This window comes from Cervus canadensis, chromosome 1 (assembly GCF_019320065.1).
Source record: "Cervus canadensis isolate Bull #8, Minnesota chromosome 1, ASM1932006v1, whole genome shotgun sequence".
Lineage (NCBI taxonomy): Eukaryota > Metazoa > Chordata > Mammalia > Artiodactyla > Cervidae > Cervus > Cervus canadensis.
In genome coordinates this window covers 108,960,347-108,981,789 of record NC_057386.1, presented here as the reverse complement: position 1 = coordinate 108,981,789, position 21,443 = coordinate 108,960,347, and the positions used below count along the sequence as shown (strand labels likewise).

At 59.6% G+C, this 21,443-nt stretch overlaps 2 protein-coding genes across 6 annotated transcripts in view; both read left to right on the top strand.

Moving 5' to 3' along the window:
- Positions 1–2,712, top strand: part of SLC2A11 (solute carrier family 2 member 11) — a 15,513-nt gene extending 12,801 nt beyond the window's left edge. For 3 of the 5 annotated variants that reach the window (XM_043434694.1, XM_043434684.1, XM_043434713.1), the window contains 6 exons: positions 104–291; positions 405–515; positions 1,005–1,106; positions 1,186–1,264; positions 1,480–1,607; positions 1,827–2,163. In XM_043434694.1, coding sequence (XP_043290629.1) covers positions 104–291; positions 405–515; positions 1,005–1,106; positions 1,186–1,264; positions 1,480–1,607; positions 1,827–2,027 — 809 coding nt within the window. In that variant the 3' untranslated portion in view covers positions 2,028–2,163. Of the gene's footprint in view, positions 1–103; positions 292–404; positions 516–1,004; positions 1,107–1,185; positions 1,265–1,479; positions 1,608–1,826 lie in introns of all 5 variants that reach the window. The other 2 variants (XM_043434703.1, XM_043434685.1) reach the window with 1 other exon arrangement.
- Positions 2,713–9,388: 6,676 nt separating this feature from the next.
- On the top strand, positions 9,389–10,209 carry MIF (macrophage migration inhibitory factor). The gene is made up of 3 exons (XM_043434683.1): positions 9,389–9,609; positions 9,785–9,957; positions 10,040–10,209. The coding sequence occupies exons 1-3, from the start codon at positions 9,502–9,504 to the stop codon at positions 10,104–10,106; spliced, it is 348 nt and encodes a 115-aa protein (XP_043290618.1). The 5' UTR covers positions 9,389–9,501; the 3' UTR covers positions 10,107–10,209.
- The last annotated feature ends 11,234 nt before the right edge of the window (positions 10,210–21,443 follow it).

Genomic DNA, 21,443 nt, shown 5'->3' with positions numbered 1-21,443 from the left:
CCCCCCCCCCCCCCCCCCCCCCCCCCCCCCCCCCCCCCCCCCCCCCCCCCCCCCCCGCTCCCCCTATCCTCCCCCTTCCCCATCCTCCCCTTCCCCTCCCCAGCGCTGCAGCGGCTGCGGGGCCCCGCGGACCTGGCCGGGGAGCTGGCGGAGCTGGAGCAGGAGCGCGCCGTCTGCCGGGGCGGGCGCGCGCGGCGCCCATGGGAGCTGTTCCGGGAGCGCGCGCTGCGGCGGCAGGTGGCCAGCCTGGTGGTGCTGGGCGGAGCCATGGAGCTGTGCGGGAACGACGCGGTGAGCCGGCCGCGCGGGGCCGGGGAGTGAGGGCGGGCGGGGAAGGCGGGGAACTGGGGCGGCCGCGGCCGGGCGTGGCGGGAGCCAGCGCGCAGCGGCCCCTCTCCCCGCAGATGTACGCCTACGCTTTGGCCGTGTTCAGCCAGGCGGGGATCTCGCAGGACAAGATCCAGTACGTGGCCATCGGAACCGGGGGCTGCGAGCTGCTGGCGACGCTGCTCAGCGTGAGTATGCTGAGAGCTGACCCCCAGCGCCTAGCCCTGCGGCAGACCCTCAGGATGCTCACCTTGGGGATGCCGCCCCGCGGGGTGTTCACCCTGGGGGTGCAGACCGTCGGGGTGTTCACGTTTGGGGTGCAAACTGTCGGGGTGCAGACCCTCGGGGTGCTAATGCTCCAGGCACCACAGGCCTCCAAGCTAAGGCACTTCCACTTCAGGTCACTTTGTTAAAACGCAGGGAGTGAGCGAGCACTTATTGAGCACCTACTGTTTTCCGGGTGCTCACACCACCATTTTGAGATGGAGAAACTGAATGGGGGTTGAGTGACCGAGGCCCTCTGCATAATTAATAATGTCCTAATCCACGAAGTGCTAAACCGCGCCCACCCCCCTCCCCAGCTTCTGCCTGATGCCCCTGCCCACTGCGGCCGGCGGCCTAGGGGACCTTGCCCTGGGCTGCAGCGGTGAGTCAGCCAGGGCTCCTTCCCTTCGCAGTGCCTGGTGATTGAGAGGGCGGGCCGGCGGGTGCTGCTGACAGGGGGATACGGCCTGATGACCTGCTGGGGGAGCGTCTTCACAGTGGCCCTGTGCCTCCAGGTAGCTGGGCCCTTTGGGCCGGAGTTGGGGGGTGGGGTCTGGGCCCCGCCCACTTTCCCTTCACCCCTCCCCCTGCCAGCAGGGCTCCTTCTCCTGGATGCCCTACCTGGCCATGGCCTGCATCTTTGCCTCCATCCTCAGCTTTGGCATCGGCCCTGGTGAGTTGGGGCCCCGGGGGCTCCCTCCGCTGGGCCTGGCTGAAGGACCAGGGGTGTCTGGGTGAAGGATGGGTGGGTGTGCCTAACCCTAATCCTCACCCCCACACACACACTCCCTGTGGCTGGAGGAAGGCTGGGGGGGGCCCACTTTCTTGTCCGGGGGCAAGGTGGGGGGAGGCAGGCCAGGGAGCCCTGACTGGCAGTACCCCTTCCAGCCGGGGTGACCGGGATCCTGGCCACGGAGCTGTTTGATCAGATGGCCCGGCCTGCTGCCTACATGGTCTGCGGGGCGCTCATGTGGACCATGCTGTTCCTGGTGGGGCTGGCGTTCCCCTTCATCATGGTAGGCCTGCCTGCCCCTGCCCCCCGGAGGGGCCTGCCTTTGTTTTGTCCCTGTCTGCGTGAGAACCCCCCTGCCCCAGGGAGGCTCCATCCATCCAGGGAGTGTGAGCCTGAAGGGGGATGGGGTCACTTGAGTCAAGAGGGTGGAGGCCCTCGCCAGGGCCCGTGCGGCAGGGTCTCCATGGGCCACAGCAGGCCTGGGGTCTCTTTCAACCCCCAGGAGGGCTTGTCCCACTTCATCTATGTGCCTTTCCTCTGTGTCTGCGTCTGCACGGCCGTGTACTCGGGCTTCTTCCTCCCCGAGACCAGAGGCAAGAGCTTCATGGAGATCTCGGAGGAGCTGCACAGACTCAACTTCCCAGGGAGGGGCCGAGGCCCGGCGTGGGCTGGCCCCGAGGTCGTCAGGTCCACGGAGCTGTAGACCGGTGGCGCGGTGGGGGCGGGCCCGGGGCTGGCCTCCTGTGGGGCCCCTGGGTGTGCAGGCTTGGTGCTCAGCCTCAGAGGGACGGTTTCGGGGGCCTCTCGGCGCCCCCTGTCTGGAGGCCGTTGGCAGGAAACCAACAAAAACATAAACTCAGAGAAACACAGGGGAAGAAAATACAGCTTGGGAAAACTTTGAGAGGGGCATGGTCACAAAAGGATTTTCTGAGGAATTGATTTTTTTTAAAATCAACTTCATTGAGGTATAATTTACATACAATAAAATGCATTCACAGTAAGTGTACATTTGATGAGTTTTGACAGGTGTGCACACCTGTGAACCACCACCTTGACCAAGGGAGACCATTCACATCATTCCTCCCGCCTCTTTGTGATCAGTATCCCCCCCACCCCACGCAACATTGGTCCTGCCTTCTGTCACTGGAGGTCAGATTTCTTTTCCAGACAATTTGACAAAAATTCCACACTGTGTGTATGTGTCTATGTCTGGTCTTGCTCCAGATAAAGTCTTTGAAATTCATGCATATTGTTGCATGTATTAGCACATATCCCTTTGTGTGGCTGAGTAGTATTTCAGTGTATGGATGTACCGTGATTTAGTAACCCATTTGGACTGTTTTTAATTGTTGACCACGATGAATAAACCTGCTGTGAACATTTCTGCACAAGCTGTATAGACATGTGCCTTCATTTCTTTTGGGTTAGTGAATTGCTGAGTATAATAATAAATGCATGTTTACCGGTAGAAGAAACTTTTCCAGAGTGATTATACTGTTTTACCTTCCCACTAGCCATCCACAAGACTTCTAGAGCCTCCAAGTCCTCCTCAGCACTTGGCATCATCAGTCTCTTCAATCCAGCCATCCTCCTGAGTGTAGTGGCACCTCGTGGCGTAATTGTGGGATTTCCCTGATGGGTAATGACGCTGAGCATCTGTTTACATACTAACACAAATGGCACGCCATGCACAGGTCTCCTTTGGTGAAGAATCTGTTCAAATCTTTTGCCCATTATTTAAAAAAAAAATTTTTTGTGAGCAGTTTTAATTTAACAGCAAAATGGAGAGGAAAGTACGGAGATTTCCCGTGTGCCCCCGGCCCCCATACATGCACAGCCTCTCTCATTACCAGTGTCCCCCACCAGAGCGGATGTTTGTCACAACCCACAACCTTATGTTGATAGGTCATTATTATCCAAAGTCCACGGTTTACGGGGTTTTCGCCTCTGTATTTTGCATGCTAATTGTTAGCTACTTTTTTCCACCCTAATTTTCTCTCCTGTACATGCTGTGAGTCTACACAGGTGTGTGGTGACGTGTATCCACCCTCTGCTCTACGTGGTCATCCCTGTCCTGCACTGCACACCCCCTGTCAATCACTGATCTTTTTACAGTCTACAATTGTCATTTCTCCGGAATGTCAAATAGCTGGAATCCTGCAGCATGCAGCCTTTTCAGATTGGGTTCTTTCACTTAGTAATGTGCATTTAAGTTTCTTGCCTGTCTTTTTATAGCTTTTAAAAGTTCATTTCTTTTCGCACGGAGTAAAATTCCATTCTCTGGATGTCCCACAGTTTTATTTTTGGTTGCTTTCGGAAATTATGAGCAAAGTAACTATATGCGTCCATGGGCAGGTTTTTTTATGGACATACATTCTCACCTCGTTTGGTTAAATACCAAGAAGCATGATTGCTGGATCATAGAACCCACTAAACTCTCTTCTAGAAAGTGGCTGTACCATTCTAATTCCCACCAGCAACGAGTGAGCGTTCCTGTTGCTCCATACCCTCACCAACATTAGGTGTTGTCAGTGTTCCGGATTTTGGCCATTCTGTGAATAATGGGTACCCGGAGGCAGTATTTTGTTGTTGTAGTTTGCACTTCCCTGAGTTCAAACCTGGAGCATCTTTTCATATGCTAATTTTCCATCTGTATATATCTTCTTTGGTGAGTATCCCTTTATTTTTTATTTTTATTTTTTTGTGAGTATCCCTTTAGAGTGACCCGTTTTTTAAAAAAGAATTTTCTTTTTTAAAAGAATTGTTTATTTTGGCCGTGCCGGGTCTTTCCTGCTGCTAGGGCTTTGCCGAGCACGGGCTCCTCCTCACAGGGGCTGCCCCTGCTGCTCCGGGGCGAGCAGCCTGCAGTACTTGCGGTGTGTCGGCTCAGTAGCTGTGGCCCCCCCACCCAGGAGCACGGGCTCAGTACTTGTGGCACATGGGCTTAGTTGCTCAGCAGCATGTGGGATCTTCCTGGACCAGGGATCAAACCCGTGTCTCCTGCATTGACAGACATATTTTCTTTTTTTCTAACCAATGAGCCACCAGGGAAGCCCCTGTTGGTCAATTTTTAAAAATCAAGTTGTTTGCTTTCTTATTGTTGAGTTTTAAGACTTCTTCGTATATTTTGGACAATAGCCTTTGATCAGATGCATCTTTTGCAAATATTTTCTCCCAGTCTGTGGCTTGCCCTTTCATTTTCTTGACAGTGCCTTCCACAGAGCAGACTTTTTATTTATTTTTTTTTACATTTTTAATTTTTTAAAAGTTGAGCTTATTCTTTCATGGGTCGTGTTGTATCTAAAAATCATCACCAAATCCATAGTTGTCTAGATTTTCTCCTAGAGTCCACCAGTTTTTTTAGCTGCACCCCACAGCTTGCAGGATCTCAGTTCCCCAACCAGGGGTTGAACCCTGGGCCTTTGGCAGTGAAAAGGGCCAAGTCCCAACCACTGGGCCACTAGGGAACTCTATTATTCATTTACTGGTAATGGATGTGCAGTGGTGCCGGCATCGTTCACTGAAAAGACCGTTTTCCCCTGTTGGATTAGCTTGGCACCTAGGTACAAAAGCCAGCCGACACTGACACTGTTGTGTCAGAAAGACTTTGTTGGCTTTCACAGGAAGCAGTGGCCACCAGGTTAGCAGGAGTGGCAGGCAGTGGGCCCTTCAGGGAGTGAGAACTCTCTGAGTCAGGTTCAGGGGAGGTCTCGTGGGGAAGTCACCAGTGGACAGGCCCAGCTGGGGTTCCCTTGGAGGCAGGCGTGTTGCAGGATGGGAATGAGGGCCTCTGGGTCCAGTCACTGCAGTGCTTTCTGGAAGGCAGGAGTCAGCACTCCGGGAGCCCTCCGTGGAGTCTCCCAGCTTCTCTCTGCACTCCATCCGCCCCAGCTTTGCCTCTGCTGACTGGCCTCTCCGGATCCTCCTTGGGCTCCAGGGGACATTACGGGCCTCGCAATCCCAGGGTGTACGGGCTAGGGGCAGGGCAGGCGTCCGGCTGTGTCTCGGGTCTGGGACTGCATTGGTCACACTCCAGTGCGCTGCTCCCCAGCATGGGCTGCAGAAATGCGCCCAGCCCAGGCCTAGCCCTTGGGCCATGTCCCGCTTGCCATCCACCTAGCTAAATTGGCTGTGGGAGTGTGTGTGTGTCGGGGGGTGGGGGGAGGGGGCGCGTTGGGAGTCCTTGTTGCCTAGGGAACGCCCCCAGCTGGGCAAGGAGACAGGGATGGGACCCCGCAGGTAGGAGAAGCTGTGCCAGGGGAGGTGGATGAGACACCCCTGGCCTTGGCTTTGATGGGATGGGGGCGGGGCGGGGGTGGGGAAGGGACCAGGCCACCAGGGAGGGAAAGCCCCAGGCCACCATCAGGGTCAGGCCCGTTAGTCCATTTGCTGCTCCAGGACCCTTGGTGACAATGCAGTAAGATCAGGTAGCATTTACTGAGCACCTACTGCATGCAGGTGCTTTGTGCATGTCCTTTAATGTCTCACATCTTCACCCACGTCTGCGGGAGAGGAGTTCCCCGATTTTGAAGTTTTCTGGCTGAGACTCAGAGTTCGTTAAGGTTCAGCCCAGATCGCCCCCTCTGAACAGTGTCCCGATCTGTGGGGAGACCTGACCAGGCCTGCTAGGGCCCCGCTAAGCCTCGGCCCTGCTTCGGCAGTGCGGTGGTCTCCTGGTGGACACCCCTCTTAAAATCCCGTCCCTTCAGCTGGGATGGTGGCCCCCACGGCTCCTCCTGCTATGACTAGAGGGGAGGGGGTTGACTTGGCTTGTCTCTGCCGCACCTTTCACCGCACTCAGCAAACAAGAGCACGGGGGCCTGCCGAGGGCTCTGTGCCAGCTGGATCCTTCTGCGAGAGATGAACCGTGAGTGCTGGGGGAGGGACAGCAGGGAACGAGGCTGGCAAAGGAGCCCTGGGAGCTGCTGGGCAGTGGACCGTCCATGGACGGGGACTAATGGCCAAGAGGACAGCAGTAGCTCTCCCCGGGCACCCCTCCCAGCCTGGGTGACTCGGGTCCTGCCCTCGGAGATGTTCAGACCTGGGCCCAGCTGCCAGCCCTCTGGGCATGCTGGGTTCCCCGCGGCTGTTTCCCACATCTTGAGGTTTCCTTCCCTCCTGGTCTCTGCCTGCAGCCCTCACCTGTGGGGCATGGCCCCTGGTAGTCCCATCCAACTGCCCATCGGGCAGTCTGGTCCAGGTTCCCAGCGGGCAGGAGGGGCGCGGGGAGGCAGCGCCATCTGCAGGCAGCTGCTCCCTGACGAGTCTGCACATCACGCGGACATGGCTGCTGGGGGGCGGGGCGGGGGGGGGGGGCGGACCGCGCCCAGTTGCCAGTGGCTCCGGTGGTGAAGGTTCTAAGCAAACAGAACCGGGATGCTGTCGGTGAGGAGGGAGAGGACGGTGGGGGGTCCAAGGCCTCCAGGCGCACAGGCCCAGTTATTGTTCGATGGCTAATTACAGAGCCCCTCGGGATACAGGGGTGATGCTGTTCTATTGCTTCTAGAACAAATTACCACAAATTGAGCAGCTTGGAACAACACACATTTATTATCTCACAGTTTCTGCAAGTCATCTGTTGAATACAAAGTGACTGGCGTTCTGCTTCAGGCAAGTCAAGGCATCTCAGGATCAACTAGGGAGGAGCCCACTTCTGAGGTCATTCAGGATGCTGGCAGAATTCACTGTTGGCAGAATTCAGCTCCGGATGACTGAGGCCCCTTCATCTTCAAAGCCAGTAACAGCATTTCTGAGTCCTTCTGCTTTGAGGCTTTCTGACTGCCCCTTCCATCTCATTTGTGACTTGAGCTGGAGAAAATTCTCTGCTTTTAAGGGATCATGTGATTACGTCGGCCCCACCCAGATAATCCAGAATCATCTCCCTACTGTAAAGTCTGTAACCCTAATTACATCTGAGAAGTCCCTTTTGCCACACAATGTAACATATTCACAGGTTCCAGAGATTAGGGCAAGGTCGTCTTTGGAGGCCCTCTGCCTGCTACTGAGTCATGTGCCAGAAGTCATGTGGCCCAGAAGTTGCCCCACCGCATGGAGCCTAGGAAGGAAATAGTACAGTAACTCACAGATAGAAACAGGGTGACAGCCTTCAAGGAGAGGGCTTTCCCGAGGAACGGAGCCCGAGGCAGCAGCATTCCAAGAGCAAGGCCCAAGCCAGGGGCCAGGAGCACGGCATTGGAGGGCAGCACACAAGATTCAGAGAACCAAGGAGGGCGGTGCAAGGCGCCGGGTGGGGACCAGGCCACCCAGGGCACCGTGACAGCACTGCCCCGAGGATCAGAAGGGACCATCGCCAGACGTTAGGCTACTCGATCCCTACCACGGCCCTCTGTGAAGGGGGCTCTACCATCATGCCCAAATTACCCATGGGAAAACAGGCCCAGAGAGGTGAGCCAGGTGCCCACACTAGGAAGAAGTGGGACTGGGAGCCTGCCACCTCCTCCGATGCCCTTCTGCAGAGAAAGTACTGACATTCCTGGGAAGGTCGGGGTGAACCGAGGCAGTGCTGACCAGGGAAGGCTCCTGGTGCCACAGTCACAGCCTGAGGACCACAGGGGCTCACCTACCCATCATCGACGGAGGTGTGTCTGCCGGGGGTGGGGGCTTCACCGCGTCACCCACTTCCACTATCAGAGAACCGTCAAGCAGGCGCTGGCTCCTGAATCTTCTGCTTGGAGTCACTTGGGTCACTTCTCTTCATGTACCACTGGGCAAGTCACATGACTGTATGGATCCGCCGCCCCAGACAGCTCACTGAGACTAGCCGGGGTGGGCGGGAGGGGTGAGGACCCCAGCACAGTGGAGGAAGGTCCATTTCACTGGCAGGCGATCAGGGGCAGGCGAAAGGCAAGCACCTGGATTTCAACATAGGGAACAGGCTGTGCGGGCTTGCCTTCTGGGGCTCAGGGGAGCACCCGAGCTGGAGACGGGCATGGAGGGCATCCGTGGTTAACAGAGCCCTGGGCACAGGAAGCCTGCTGGGGTGAGAGCAGGGACGGAGGGGCCTGGGGCCCACGTTTTACAGAGCATCTGCCCAACTGGGCCACGGGACCTCCTGCCTGAGTACGCCTGGTCCCACAGGCATGCAGGCCGATGTCCAGGCCAGCATGTGCAGGGCCCCCCTTAACCAGACCACACCTGCCAGAGACCAAGGGCAGGACCTCTCTGGAGAGATCTGAGACTTGGCCCAACCAGCATGCCGCCTCGAGTGCCCGACAGAGCTCCGCTCCCAGCGCAGCCCCGTGACCAGAGTCTCCTCAGAGTGGGAGTTGGGCAGCCCTTCTGCTCAGGGACAGCAGGGCCTACAGGCTCAGCCCTGGCCCTGCCCTCTTCCTGCCCTGTCAGGGCTAAGTTCATTCATTCATTCATTCAGCCAGTATTTAGTCCACATCTCTCATATACCTGGCACCTACGAGGTGTGCCCTGAGCCGACCAACAGTGGCAGAGAGAGACTTCCCCCCCAGGGCTCTGAGGGACGGCACCCCCAGAGGACCTGATGGGGTGGGCTTCCCTGAGGAGCTGACATTTTCAGCGCTGCAGAGAGGTGGCCCGCTGGACTGAAGCTTTGGGGACTGCCTCTGGGCTCCGTGTGCTCCCAGCCCCTCCCCTGGGCACCTCCGGGCAATCTCGCCCACCCCAAGAGCTGGGTGCGGGAAGGCCCCTGGATGGCGACGCGCTGCGGCAAGCGCTGCCCGCATGCAGCAAAGACCACCGCTCCCCATCACCCACACGCACGCACACACAGCGCCATGCGCGCAAGACTGTGGCCCTGGACACTGCGGACACACAAGGTCTCCATAGAATAAACTGGGACTCCGCCTGCGATCTCCTGGAGGGCCAGGAGTCACCTGTCCCGCAAACCGCTGTTCCCAGCACAGAGACATCACTGTGAAAGGACTGACAAACCAAGGACCTGCCGACTTCCGGCCGCCCAGCGGAGAACGGCTTGGACAGGGCGCGCAAGGCCAGAAGCGGTGACGTCACCGGCCGGGAGCGCGCCGCCGCCCGGGGGCGGGACCGGCGGTGACGTCACGGGAGGCGGGCCCACGTCGGGGCGGGGCGGGGCGCCGGGCGGCGGTCACGTAGCTCAGGTTCCCCGGCTGCCTTAACGCGCGCGTCGGTCGGCTCTTGCGTGCCGGTGCCCGCCGTCCCTCGCCATCATGCCGATGTTCGTGGTGAACACCAACGTGCCCCGCTCCTCCGTGCCGGACGGGCTCCTCTCCGAGCTCACTCAGCAGCTGGCGCAGGCCACGGGCAAGCCGGCGCAGGTCTGCAGGGAGGGCCGGGCTGGGAGCGCGGCTCCGGGATGGGGCTCCGGGCCGGGAAGGCGGGCGGCTCCGGGATGGGGCTCCGGGCCGGGAAGGCGGGCGGCTCCGGGATGGGGCTCCGGGCCGGGAGCGGCGGGGGCGCGCGAGCCGGCTGACCGCCGCCCCTCGCCCGCAGTACATCGCGGTGCACGTGGCCCCAGACCAGCTCATGACCTTCGGGGGCTCCAGCGAGCCCTGCGCGCTCTGCAGCCTGCACAGCATTGGCAAGATCGGCGGCGCGCAGAACCGCTCCTACAGCAAGCTGCTGTGCGGCCTGCTGACCGAGCGCCTGCGCATTAGCCCGGACAGGTGCGTAGGCGCCGCGGGGCGGGCGGCGCGTGGCCTCGGCGGCCCCCTCACAGCCGGCTCAGCCCCGCTTCCTCCCTCGCAGGATCTACATCAACTTCTGCGACATGAACGCGGCCAACGTGGGCTGGAACGGCTCCACCTTCGCCTGAGGGCCGCGCCACGGGTTCCCCTGGCGCGCACGGGTTTCCCGCCCGCCGCGCCCCCCTCCCCCGACCCCACCTCCCTGGAAGGAGAAATAAATTGGAGACGCGGGCTGCCTCGGCTCTTCTTGGCTTGCGGAGGAATCGGTGCAGGGCGGGGCCCATGAATGGGGAACCGAGGCCGAGACGGGTATCCCCGGAGTCTGCAGCCTAGCCTTTCCACGCCTCAGCCCCCAGTAGGGGGCCCACACTTGGTTGGCATCCTGCCTGCACGCAGACCCAGGAATCCAACTCGGATCCGGCACCCTCCGCCCCCTCTCCCCACCCCGACCTCCCGCAGAGACTCAGCCACCACGTGGGTCATGGCTGGCGGGGAACTGGGGGGAGGGGTCAGAATCCCAGTAGAGCCGAGGAGGGGCGGGAAGGGGGAGGAGAGGGAAACCTGGACTCCTTCCGGGTCACTGCCCCGATGCCGCTGCCCGCCTCAGTGTCGTGATTTGGGAAATCCCCCTGTTCTGGGACTTGGGAACCATTTTCCGGTGTGGTGGTGGGGGAGGTGCCCAGAAGGTGGAGCCCCTGATGATGCCTCCCGGTCCACCCGTGGCCCCTGGGGCACAACAGTTTCCTGCGAGAACAAACTAGTGGTTTGGGTGCCATTCAGGTCTCAGGGTACAGCAGCTGCCAGAGCCTCCAGGTGGCTGTTAGCCCCTGTAGGACAGGAAGGTCTCGGTGCTGAGGGGACAGTCAGGAACACCAGTGTGGGGGTCGGGTGTACCTGGGGTCTCCTGGCCTAGGTGGGATCCCTTCTCCAAGTGCAGGGGCTTGCTCCCTTGTGGCCAGGCCAGTTGCCTTTGGGCCCTGCCTGGCGGCAGCTCCTTCCAAATAGAAAGAGGTGCAGTCACTCAGCTGTGTGCACAGAGACGGCCTCCCCCTGCCTCATCAACCCGGGTTCCGGGGCCTCCCCTATGGACTCATGCTGGCCCTGAACCTCAGCCCCTAAGACAGACAAGAACACCCAGAGAGGTGACTTAAAATTCCATGGAATTGAAGTGAATTTGGTTTTGGAAGCTGAGATACTGAGGAAAAGGGTTTCACTGCCTGGGCAGGCCTCTGGTGCTGGGAGTGAGGAGCAGGCCTGTCTTTGAGCCACAGGCAATGACAAGGGCCCCTTTATGCGCGTGGCCACCCCAGGCCCTTCTTGGGTGGCTGCCAGTGATCCTGCCCATGTGGCTCCCCGCAGGCAGGGGCAGGAAGCTCCAGGTGCCTAGTCCAGGCCAGTAGTTGAGGACAGGTCAGAACAACCCAGTTCACTGGCACTTTGCACTGGGGCAGCCTGCCAGGGCCAGCTCGCTCCCCTGGACACACCTGAGGGCTGCTTTCCTACAGTCCAGGCCTAGCTGGGGCGGTGGGGGGAGCACTCCGTCCCTCAGCCCCACCCACGTCTGCTTCCTGGCTATGGACGGTTTAACTTCCAGGACATGGGGGACAGTCATGACCTTAGAAAGGAGGAGTCTGGAGGGTGTGGCCTGTTGGGGGGGGGTCGCTCCTCCCCCCATAGAGGTCTTTAAGCTCCCCTCAGTCTCATTCTGCCCCAGGTGAGGGGACAGGAGTCTCAGGGTCTCCAGGCTGGGGCGGGCATGCTGTGGCCTGGCTCAGTGTCTCCTTCTTGGGTATGAACTCCCGTGGTGTAACAGGCTCCCACCAGCCTGGCCCAGTGCCGGTGATAGGAAGAGCAGGGGTCTGGGTCTCTGAGCATCTCATCCAACTTCCTCATTTCACAGCTGAGGACCTGGTTCTGGTCTCTGGGGCGTCATGACTCTGGGCTGCCTCCTCCCAGGGTCCCGCCTCACATGCCCCACCCCCCAACTGCCCCAGCTAGGACTCACTGTGGCCCCACGGGAGCCATGGGGGTCTCCCGAGGCTCCCCGGCTGCAGGTGTCTGAGGGCCCAGTCTGGGCGCCTGCTGTCTCAGGGAGGGTGGAGGGGCCCCGGAGAGCAGAGGGTGGCTCACCGCCAGAGGCTGTGGTCAGCTGCGGGGTTGCACGGCAAAGGATCCTTGGAATCCAAGGAAAAACAGGGCGTCTGTGGGTCAGGGACCCATACTCAGCCACGCCCACTGCACTCCCGGGTTCTCAGGAGCGGACCACTGTTCCTTCTGTATCCCGCTCAGGCCATCCCCTGTCTCGCTTACCTCACTCCCCGCCTCACCCCGTGAGCTCCATCTCCTCCGAGGCTCGGGCTCCCCTGCCTGTCCTTGCCTGTCCCTGCCCACGGGGGATGCCAGCAGCCTTGGAACCGGCAGCAGAAACTCATTTCCAAGGAACACCTCACACCAAGGTGGGACAGACGGGTGCCGGCGCCGGCTGCCACCTGCTCTCCACCATCCTCCCAGTGCTACCGGGTCGTCTGCCAGCGAAGACCCCCGGCCTCGAAGACCCCCGGCCTCCAGGGGGACCGGCCGCCCTCAGCCCCAGTGTGCAGCCTGGCGCCTCTGTTCCTTGTGCACTGAATGCCCTCCCCCTCCTCGCCCCCTGGAGCCCCGCACAGCGCCTTCTAGGATGCACTCCCTGAGGCCCCGACGCCAAGGAAGGCCACTCTAGGCCCTGAACACTGCTCCTCCTGGTCATGTGTCCCCAGCAGCTTCTGGGTAGCTGCACCAAGCTTCGTGATCTTTGAGGCCAGCAGCCAGAGGCCACTCGGGGCTTATCCACTCTGGACAGCCTAGCAGCCTAGGTCCCCCCAGGCCTCCCGCCTTGTCCCCTCCAGGCTCGTCCCACTGCCCTCTCCTCCAGCCTGAGACCCCTGCGCCTCCAGGCCTGCTTCCCCGGGAGCCTGACCCAAGGGGTTCTGGAGTCAAATGCCCATGGCTTCCCTCTGGGCCTCAGTTTTCCCCATCGATGAAATGAAGGGATTCCCCAAACGTCTTTCCTCCGTAATCCCTAAACCATGGAGCCGTCCCCGTCAGCCTCAGCGGCCCAGGCACTGCGGACAGCCACGGATGCTGAAGGCACCAGCAGGGTCTGCGCCTGCACTCAGGTCTTAATACTATCTGGGGGGCTCCGCGGACCCCGGAGCTCAGGACGACACCAACATTTCTGGGCCGGTGAGCTCCTCCTTGACACCTTGCCCCACTCCCCACCAGGTGCTGGCCCCCAAGACGGGGTTTGGTGAAGCTCTCTCCTGCCGCTCAGCCCTTCTTTCCAGTTGAGCAAAGCCAGCTTCCAGCCCTGCAGGCCTCATAGCAAGAATTACAGAATGAGCCGGAAAGGTGGAGTGGCAGAGCGGGGGTGCACAGTAAGGCTCCGTCAGCCGTTTCCCCCAGATTCTCCCTCCTGGTCTAGTGAGTGCATCTCCCTGTGTTTGAAGCCCACGTAAGAGGGGAAAAAAAAAAGAGGCCAGTTTTCAGGAGCTGACTGTGCCCCCTCGCTCCTGGAGCCTCGGCTGCCATCCAGGGGCAGCAGAGTACCCCCAGACAGGGCTCTGAATCCCAAAGCTACAAATGGGAAGTCTCGCGAGCGTGACCCTGTGACCGGATTTCTTGCCTAATTCTGCTTTTGTTTTAATAGGTGACATATGTATGTCTGGGGCGCAAATTCAGAGTATTCCAAAGATCCCCCAAGAGAAAGCTCCCTGCGGCCACCCCCTCCACAGACGCCCCCAGAGGCATCTTTACACACACATAACACCCCTCTCCCCAACTTTTGTCCCCCACAAATGGTAGCCTATTCTAACGCTAGTTCAACTTTGTTTTCTTTTTTATTTTTAATCTAGCTCAGTTACTTAACCAGCCCCGGTCAGGATGGTTTGGCCTCAGTCCATCCATCTGCCCTCAGCTCTGTGCTGTTGGCGTCCACGCGTGCGGAGGTGTATCTGGAAGATAGGTCCCTAGCAGGGTGAGTAGGTCAAAATTGATGCTGCGACCCGATGTCCCTCCTAGAGGGGCGGGCTAGAGCCCGGGGGCCTCCCCACCTGTGGGGAAAGTTTTTCTCTCCTTATGAGGTGGACGTGAACGGCCATTCTTGGTACCTTTTCGGGAAAGCAAGTCCAATCCCTCAGCTCGTTTTCCCAGTGAGTGGTTTGTTGTGTTCAAGCTCTTTGTGTATCAGGGAAGCTAACTCTTTGCTGGGAGTTGCAAATGTTTTCCCCACCTTGGGCCCGGACCTCGGCCGGCCCGAGCACCACGGGGATGAAGCCCCCTCGGGCCACAGTGATGCTGCCCGCAGTGGAGGTGTCGCCCCAAAGTCCACAACTATCAACTTAGCTTGTAAATTAGGGCGTCTGGTGGCAGCCAGCCCACTCCTCCTTCCCAAAGAGCTTCTTCCTGCCACCACTAGCTCAGTGGGGGATGGCAGGGCGATGCCCGCCTGAACTGTTACTTTAACTCGTGCCCCTCAAAGGTGGTGTGAATTTCACTGTGGCTTTCCTGAAAAGTAGACCTGGCTAGTCAAAAATGCACTGTGACGGGGACTTCCCTGGTGGTCCAGTGGTTAACACTCTGCACTTCCAACACGGGGGCGGGGGCGAGGGTACGATCCCTAGTAGGCAAGGTGGCAACAGGACTGCCACCCACGAGAAAATCGGGTGGACTCTGTCAGAGTCTGCCAGTGTTTCCCCAGGAGAAAGCCCAGCTTCAGGGAGTGAGTCTCTCCTCCTTTGCTCTCTGATAATTTGGAGGATACTTTTCTTGATTCTAAAATAAGCCCATATTGTCCTTGTTCAGGGAGAAGTGAAAAGACCCTTTGGGTCTGAAGCTTTCCAATTGTTCTTTGTAAAGTTGTAGTGAGCCCCCAGTCTTCCGCTCCAGAAGTGGGTCTGAGGGGAAGGGGCAGGTACCAGACCCCCTCCAGGGAGGTGCATGGCTTCAGAGAAGAACACGAGTGACCGACCCTGCCCTCCAGTGCCAGCACTTGGGGCGGGGCTGCCCAGGCGGCCCTGCCCCCCGGGAAGCAGCCGGGTCCAGGCGGGCGGTGTGACGTACGCGACAGCAGCAAAGAGCCCAGGCCTCTTCCCCACCAACAGCAAAGCACCACGAGAGCTGAGCGTTGAGGAGGGTTCTGGAAAGGAGTTTCCAAAAACAAAGTCTTCCATGAAGGGCTGATTCCTTGCTGAGTGGTTGGCTGCCAGTCAGAACAAAACACAGCGACGAAGCCGACAGGCAAGTGCAGGTTCTACCAAAGTCCCGCGTGTAGACAAGGGTAAGGGGCTGGTGATCGTGGGGGCGGGTAAAGGAGGACACGAAAGGTGGTCACAGCCCTTGTCCTGTTTCGTCAACAACCCGTGTTTACCAGACAAGCAAAATAAAGAACGCTGAGGTATAGTGAATATTGGTGCAGAAACAGACACTTTCCAGAACAGGCTGTGACTTCACAGATACCACACCAAGTGTGACATCAAACGTAGGTAGGATGAGAGGTGGTGAGGAGGCAGACAAGCAACAATTGCTGAGCTCATCGCTCGTGTCCGGGAAGGAAGCCAAGATGCGCTGAACTCCACAGAGAAAACTAACACCCGGGGGGTCACTGGAGGTCCCCATAATGTCTTCACTTCCCCCCAGTCTGCCCCACGAATCCACACAGTCCCAGTAGAAATTACCACAGACTTGGGGTGGGATTTGATCACCAAATTCTAACATTTATGAGAATCGAAAGGGCCAGGAGGAGCCAAAACATTTTCAAGGCGGGGGACCTGCTTCGATGTCAAGATTTCTTATCACGCGCCGTGAGTGAGGCGAAGTGAATCTGCAGAGGGCAGGCATTGCACACACGTGTGGGCCCCATGCAGGGTCAGGCAGAGGGAAACAAAACCCTTGTGCAGGAAGCCCGGGTCAGCGAGCCGCCAGGGCCTCCGGCCACCACATGGGGACAAAGGGCAAACCGGATTTCTATTGCACACCCACGCAAAAAAAAAAAAACCAACAGTGAATTAAAGACACAAAGGTCACAGAAGGGCATATCACCTTCATGACTTCTTCACTGAGGTGCAGAAAGCACAGATGATTAAGGAAAGATGGACACGTTTGATCTTATTATTAGTAAGATACCACGATGAGTCAAAAGACGTGTGGTGAGAGGTTCACATTCAGATATTAAAAAAAAAAAAACCCTGCTACAAATTGGTGACAGACAAACCAATAAAAAATTAGCAAAGGACTTTATAAGCCTCTTCACAAGTGGAATATCCAATGGGAAAGATGTTCGGCCTAAAGATGAGGGGAAGGCAGCTAAGGCACCACAAGCTGCCACTCCCACCCGTCTTGTCGGTTGATAATGAAGCCCCTGCAGCTCCCCGCCCGGGTGCTGACCCTGCAGAAACCTGGAGACCACCCAACGGCCATCGAGAAGGGAATGGATAAATAAAGCGCAGCACATTCCTGGCACCCAGCACATACAGCCGGGCAGTGCGGTGAGCGAGCCACGGGGACACGCGCCACCGCCACCATGGACCCGGCCCTTTCGGGCGCTTACAGTCCCCAGCCAGCGAACCGCAGCCAGCTTCTTCAGCGCCCCAGCTGCGGCACTCAGACCCTGAGGAAGGCCGGGCCAGGCTTCCCCTCCCAGGGGACAGCGGGCTGGCCTGCCGTGGGGAGGCTGGCGGTGACCGCGGCGGAGAGAGGCTGTGGAGACATCGTCTCTCACTCTTGTTACAAGCGTCTGGGTTACACTTGTTCAAGTGCTATGCATTTTTCTGTGTGTATGCTATACTTGGTGGTGTGAGGGACCACCCCCCACGCACACACGGAAGGGAAGGCAGGGAAGACCCCCACGTGCCATGCGTGTGGCCCCCCCGGCCCCCAGCCCTCGGAGGCCTTGCCCGACAAGGGCTGCCCCCCTGGTTGCCTCCTCCCAAGCCTAGCCCGGCCTCCCTGAGCATCCGGCTGCCATGGGCCTGCGGAGGTGGGAGCTTCCCCTGTGGTCCCTGTGGGGCGCATCTATCCCACAGCACCCCTCACCGCCCCCCTCCACCTGCCGGCGGGACCCGCTGGGCTCCGTGTGCTCAGCCCGCCTTGTGGCACGTGCTGGGACCCCCCACACTATGGCCAAGGCCCCCCAAAATGGAACTGGAAGAAAGCAGTGGTCTACACAGGCCCCTCGAGCCCACCATCTTGCACACTGGCGTCAAGCTTTGAGCGTACTCCAGTGGACCCCACATAGGAGCCCAGGTGAGGTCTGAGGCTGTGGGGATGGGTGCCAGGGGCCTCGGGGGCCGGGTGCGGGCCACAGCTTGGCGGTGCCTTAGCTGACGTCCAGCTTGATGGGGGGGGGGGCGCTTCCACCGGCCACGCAGCAGGGTTCTCGTGGGTGGGTGGGTTTGTGAGCTGCCGGAGGCCTCGCCAGGGTTCCAGAGAGCTTCTGCCTTCTGGGTGGCGGTGGGGTTCTCCAGGGTCTGTTTACAGAGAGGTACTGGTCCCCCGAGTTTGCCATCAGGAGAGGGGCCCTGGAGGGCCCACCTACACCTTCTAGAACATTCCCAGGTGAGCTGGGAGCCCAGCCGGCCCGCCAGTGGGAGGTGTGGGGTTGTGAACTCACAGCAACATCACCGGCAGAGAAGAGGGGCTGAGACAGAAAAACAATTCAGGAGGTCACTGCCCACCTGAGGCTGGGCAGAGGGGCGCTCAGGAGCTGGCGGAGGGTGCAGGGGGGACAGGGTGGTTTGAAAAGCCTGCCCTGGTCTCATGCTCAAAACAGGAGCAGCGGAAAAAGGAGAAAGAGGGGTGTCCTCAAAGGAACATGAGGACAGGCTAGGACAGTCAGAGACAGGCTGGGCAGAGATGCAAGGCAGCGAGCGGCCAGGCCCACAGAGCACCCGGGCCAGCGGCGCTCCCTGGGGGGACGGGCGCCCCAGGGCCGAGGCTGGGGACGTGGCTGGCCCCCCTGGAGCCGGGCGGCGCAGCACGCCGGCAGATGGGGCCTCTGTGAGAGCCGATGCCGGGTCTCGAGCCGGCAGTTCGCAGGGGCTGGGGAGGAGCTGGGCCAGCTGGGCAAGCTCCAGGACAGGAGACGGGCACCGAGCCCTGAGAAGCACCGGGTGCACGGGATGGGCCGGCAAGACTACGAGAGAGGTCCCACCGTGGGGGTGAGGCCTTGGGCAGCCCAGCCAGAGGCCGGCGGGCCACGCCCGCCTCTGGGGTGGAGCCACCCTGGGGCTGTTTCAGCAACAGACGCTGTGATCATGCTGGCCTCAACAGTGTTTCTTTCTCTTGCCTGGGAGAGCCCAAGGGACAACATCTAGAGGAATATGTCAGAAAAGCTTAAATGTTTGGGCCAGGAAGCGAACAGAAAAGGTCAGGAGGAGGGAAGGCCCTGGAATCCAACAAAAGCGGCAGGCCCTCTGTGCACTGAGGAGCCCGGCCGGGTGTCCCTGCCAGACCACAGCCCCCCCGTGTGCCCTGCCCTCAGCAGGGAACCCGCTCTGGGCGGGTTCAGTCAGGGGTGGCCAGAGGGAAACGGCAAGTACAAGGTTCTGAACATCTTGCAAGGAGAAAGTTATCATAAATAAGCTCCGAAGGCTGGGCCGCCCACAGGGTAGGGTTTATGAGCAGGCAGGAGTGGCTCGGATGGACTCAGAGGAGGCGGAAGGCAAAGAGGCTCCGGACATGGCCCCATGCGTGCCTGTGAGGCTAAGCTCACCCTCTGCGGAGTCAGGACCCCCAGGGGTGGGGCTGAGCCAGCATGCTCCTTCCTGCCCACTCTCTGTCCATTTCTGCCCAGACCTTGAGCCAACGGGAAGAGGGATCCACACAGGGCTCAGCAGGCCAGCCGGCGGCAGGCGGGGCACATGCGATAGGCTGGGGCCATGCCCAGGTGTGGAGAAGGTCCCGGGAGCCCTGCAGGTGGCTGGGCGGCACAGTCCTTGGACAAGGAGCACACGGCCACCAGGCTCCCTGGGAAAGGCTCTGGTCTTTAATCCCCCTGGCCTTAGACGTTCCGTTTTTCTTTCTTTGAACTTTAACCTAAAAGGGCAAAGGAATTTAATTTTTTTATTTGCATTTCACCCTAGGAAATTCAAGACAGAGGGTCTATTTCTAGGCTGACACTTTAATTGGAGCATCTCTGTCATTTTATCTCCTTGCAGAACCTCTGAGCCAAATTTGGACTCTGAGGTTGGACCTAATTCAGGATGGGAAAGGGGAGGGAGAGAGTTCTGGGTCTGGGGTCCAAGGTGTCCTGAGAGTTCACTGAAGTGGGTGCTGGCCCATCATGAGGTGACTGACGTGGGAGGCTCTATAAACCGCCCACAGCCCCCAAAGAGGGATGCGTAGATTTGGGGCCTGCCCCCACCCCTGGGAAACAGCTGAGGTGCCCGGTGGCCCCTGCCCTCCCCTCGCGTCCGGCCTGCCATTCTGCTCCGGGAGCAGCAGCAGTATCGCTGACCCATAAACTTGGGAGGACAGAGGTGGCAGCTTCCATCTGGCTCCCTCAGCCTCTCTGGGGACCTGGCCCGCCCTGCCGCGCGGGTACCTGTGGCCTCCTTGCTCCCATTGGGGGTGAAACGGAGCAAACTGCCCAGCAGGTGAGGATCTCTGGCCAGCGCCCCAGGCCCCCGGCCGGCTGCTGACCCGTCCTCCCGCCGCCACGCCACGTACCCCCGCCCCCTGGGTTTCTCTTCCTCCTCCTCCACGCTGCACCGCCCCTCTGAGCGCTGTTGCCCCCTCAACCCGTCGTCACCCATTTTCTCTGCTGGAGATGAACCCCAATCACTTCAAGTCAGCTTGTTTGGTTTCTTAAAGGGGGAGGCGACAGGGAGCAGGGCGGGATCAGAGGGGCTAGTGCCAGGTACGAGGTGCAGGAAAACTGTCAATGGGCTGGGGGGTGGGGGCAGCAAGCTGGCCCTGCGCCCACCCCACCGGGGCCCACCAGCCCCGCCCCGCGGCCCCCTGCGGAGTCGGCCCCTTGCTGGCCCCCCGGCCAGGCCCACGGCTGCCCTTTCACCGCTGTGGCTGTGCCGACTGTCCAGCCCCCAGCCTCTGCAGCGGCCCCTCTGTTTCCCAGGCTTTTCCCGCAGCCCGGGGTGCCGCCCCCCTGCCCCCGCCCCCCTCCCGCCCCACTCCAGCCCCCGAGCTCGGGCCAGGGCTCTGGTGGGCAGCATGGCCGCTGCTCCGCCTAAGGCAGGGTCAGCTTTGAGTAAAGGCCTGAGCGGCTTCCCCGCCCAGGCAAGGCCCCTGGGGCCTGTGTCTGGGGCCCTCCAGGGCTCCTGGCCCCCTTAAGCAGATGCCCCGCAGCGTGAGTGGCCTTTCCCAATTTCCCAAGCAATTTCCCCCGACACTACCTCGTGTTATCCTCACAACAACCCTGAGAGGAAGGGACTAGCAGCCTTACTTTCAAGGGGAAACTGAGGCGCAGAGAGGTAAAGTAGGCGGCCTCCCCCGTGTCACCCAGCGAGTCAGCGAGAGGACCGGCGCCTGCTCTCACCCCACCGCCCTTCCCGCCGCCCCAGCCAAGGCCCACTCGCTTTTCTTCCCAGTTTTCTTCTTCTACACTTCCCCGCCCACACCCCCCCTCCCCCGACCCCCGGGCTGTCAGTGGACGGACAGGTTAAGAGCAGCTGGCCTGGGACCTGTGGTCCTCCCACCCTTCTTCTCAGGAAGCGGTGTGCAGCGCAAGGATCAGCTTGACCAACGCTTCGTGTGGATAGGGCGGGGAGGGCCCCCAGGAGAACTCTGCTCAGGGCCAAGGACCCTCCCCCTGTCCAGAGGAGGGCTTTGGGGGGGCACCCACAAACCCAGGAACCTCCCTGCTATGTATACTGGAGGACGACAGTGGAGGGGGCAGGAGGAGGAGCTGGTGCGACACCTCCAAACGAACGAGGCAAAATTAGAGTGAGTCAGTGGCTTGGCAGTGCTCAAAGGTGCCCGCCCGTCTTCCCTCGAACTCCGCCCCCGCCAACCTTGAGCCTGGCACAGCTGCCATCGCTCAGAGCCGTTCCCTGTGTTACACATCCCCCGTGGGAGTAGTCATGGGCATTTGGGGTGTGGCTACAGGGGAAGGTAAAGGTGGTGGATCACTAATGAATGGGTGGAGTGGGATATGTCCACGTGCTTTGAAGTCACTCCTGTGTCTGCTGCTTTGGGGCATAAATGGCTTCTGGGGACACGCTTACTGCCAAAGGAGAGGTGGGGGATCCCCTGTTCCCTGCAGGAAACATAAAATCATGGTCAAAATGAAAGGTGAATCAAAGAGTCTGCAGTCAAAAAATATGGGGGAAAGAGGGAGTATTTGAAAGGAGAAGGTGTGTCTGGCAGTTAAGAAAAATTTCAGGATATTTTGCTTGAGTTTGTGATGTCTGTGGGTCCTCATTTTTAAAATTTGTAACTTCTCAATCTAGATAATTGCTTTATACACATATATG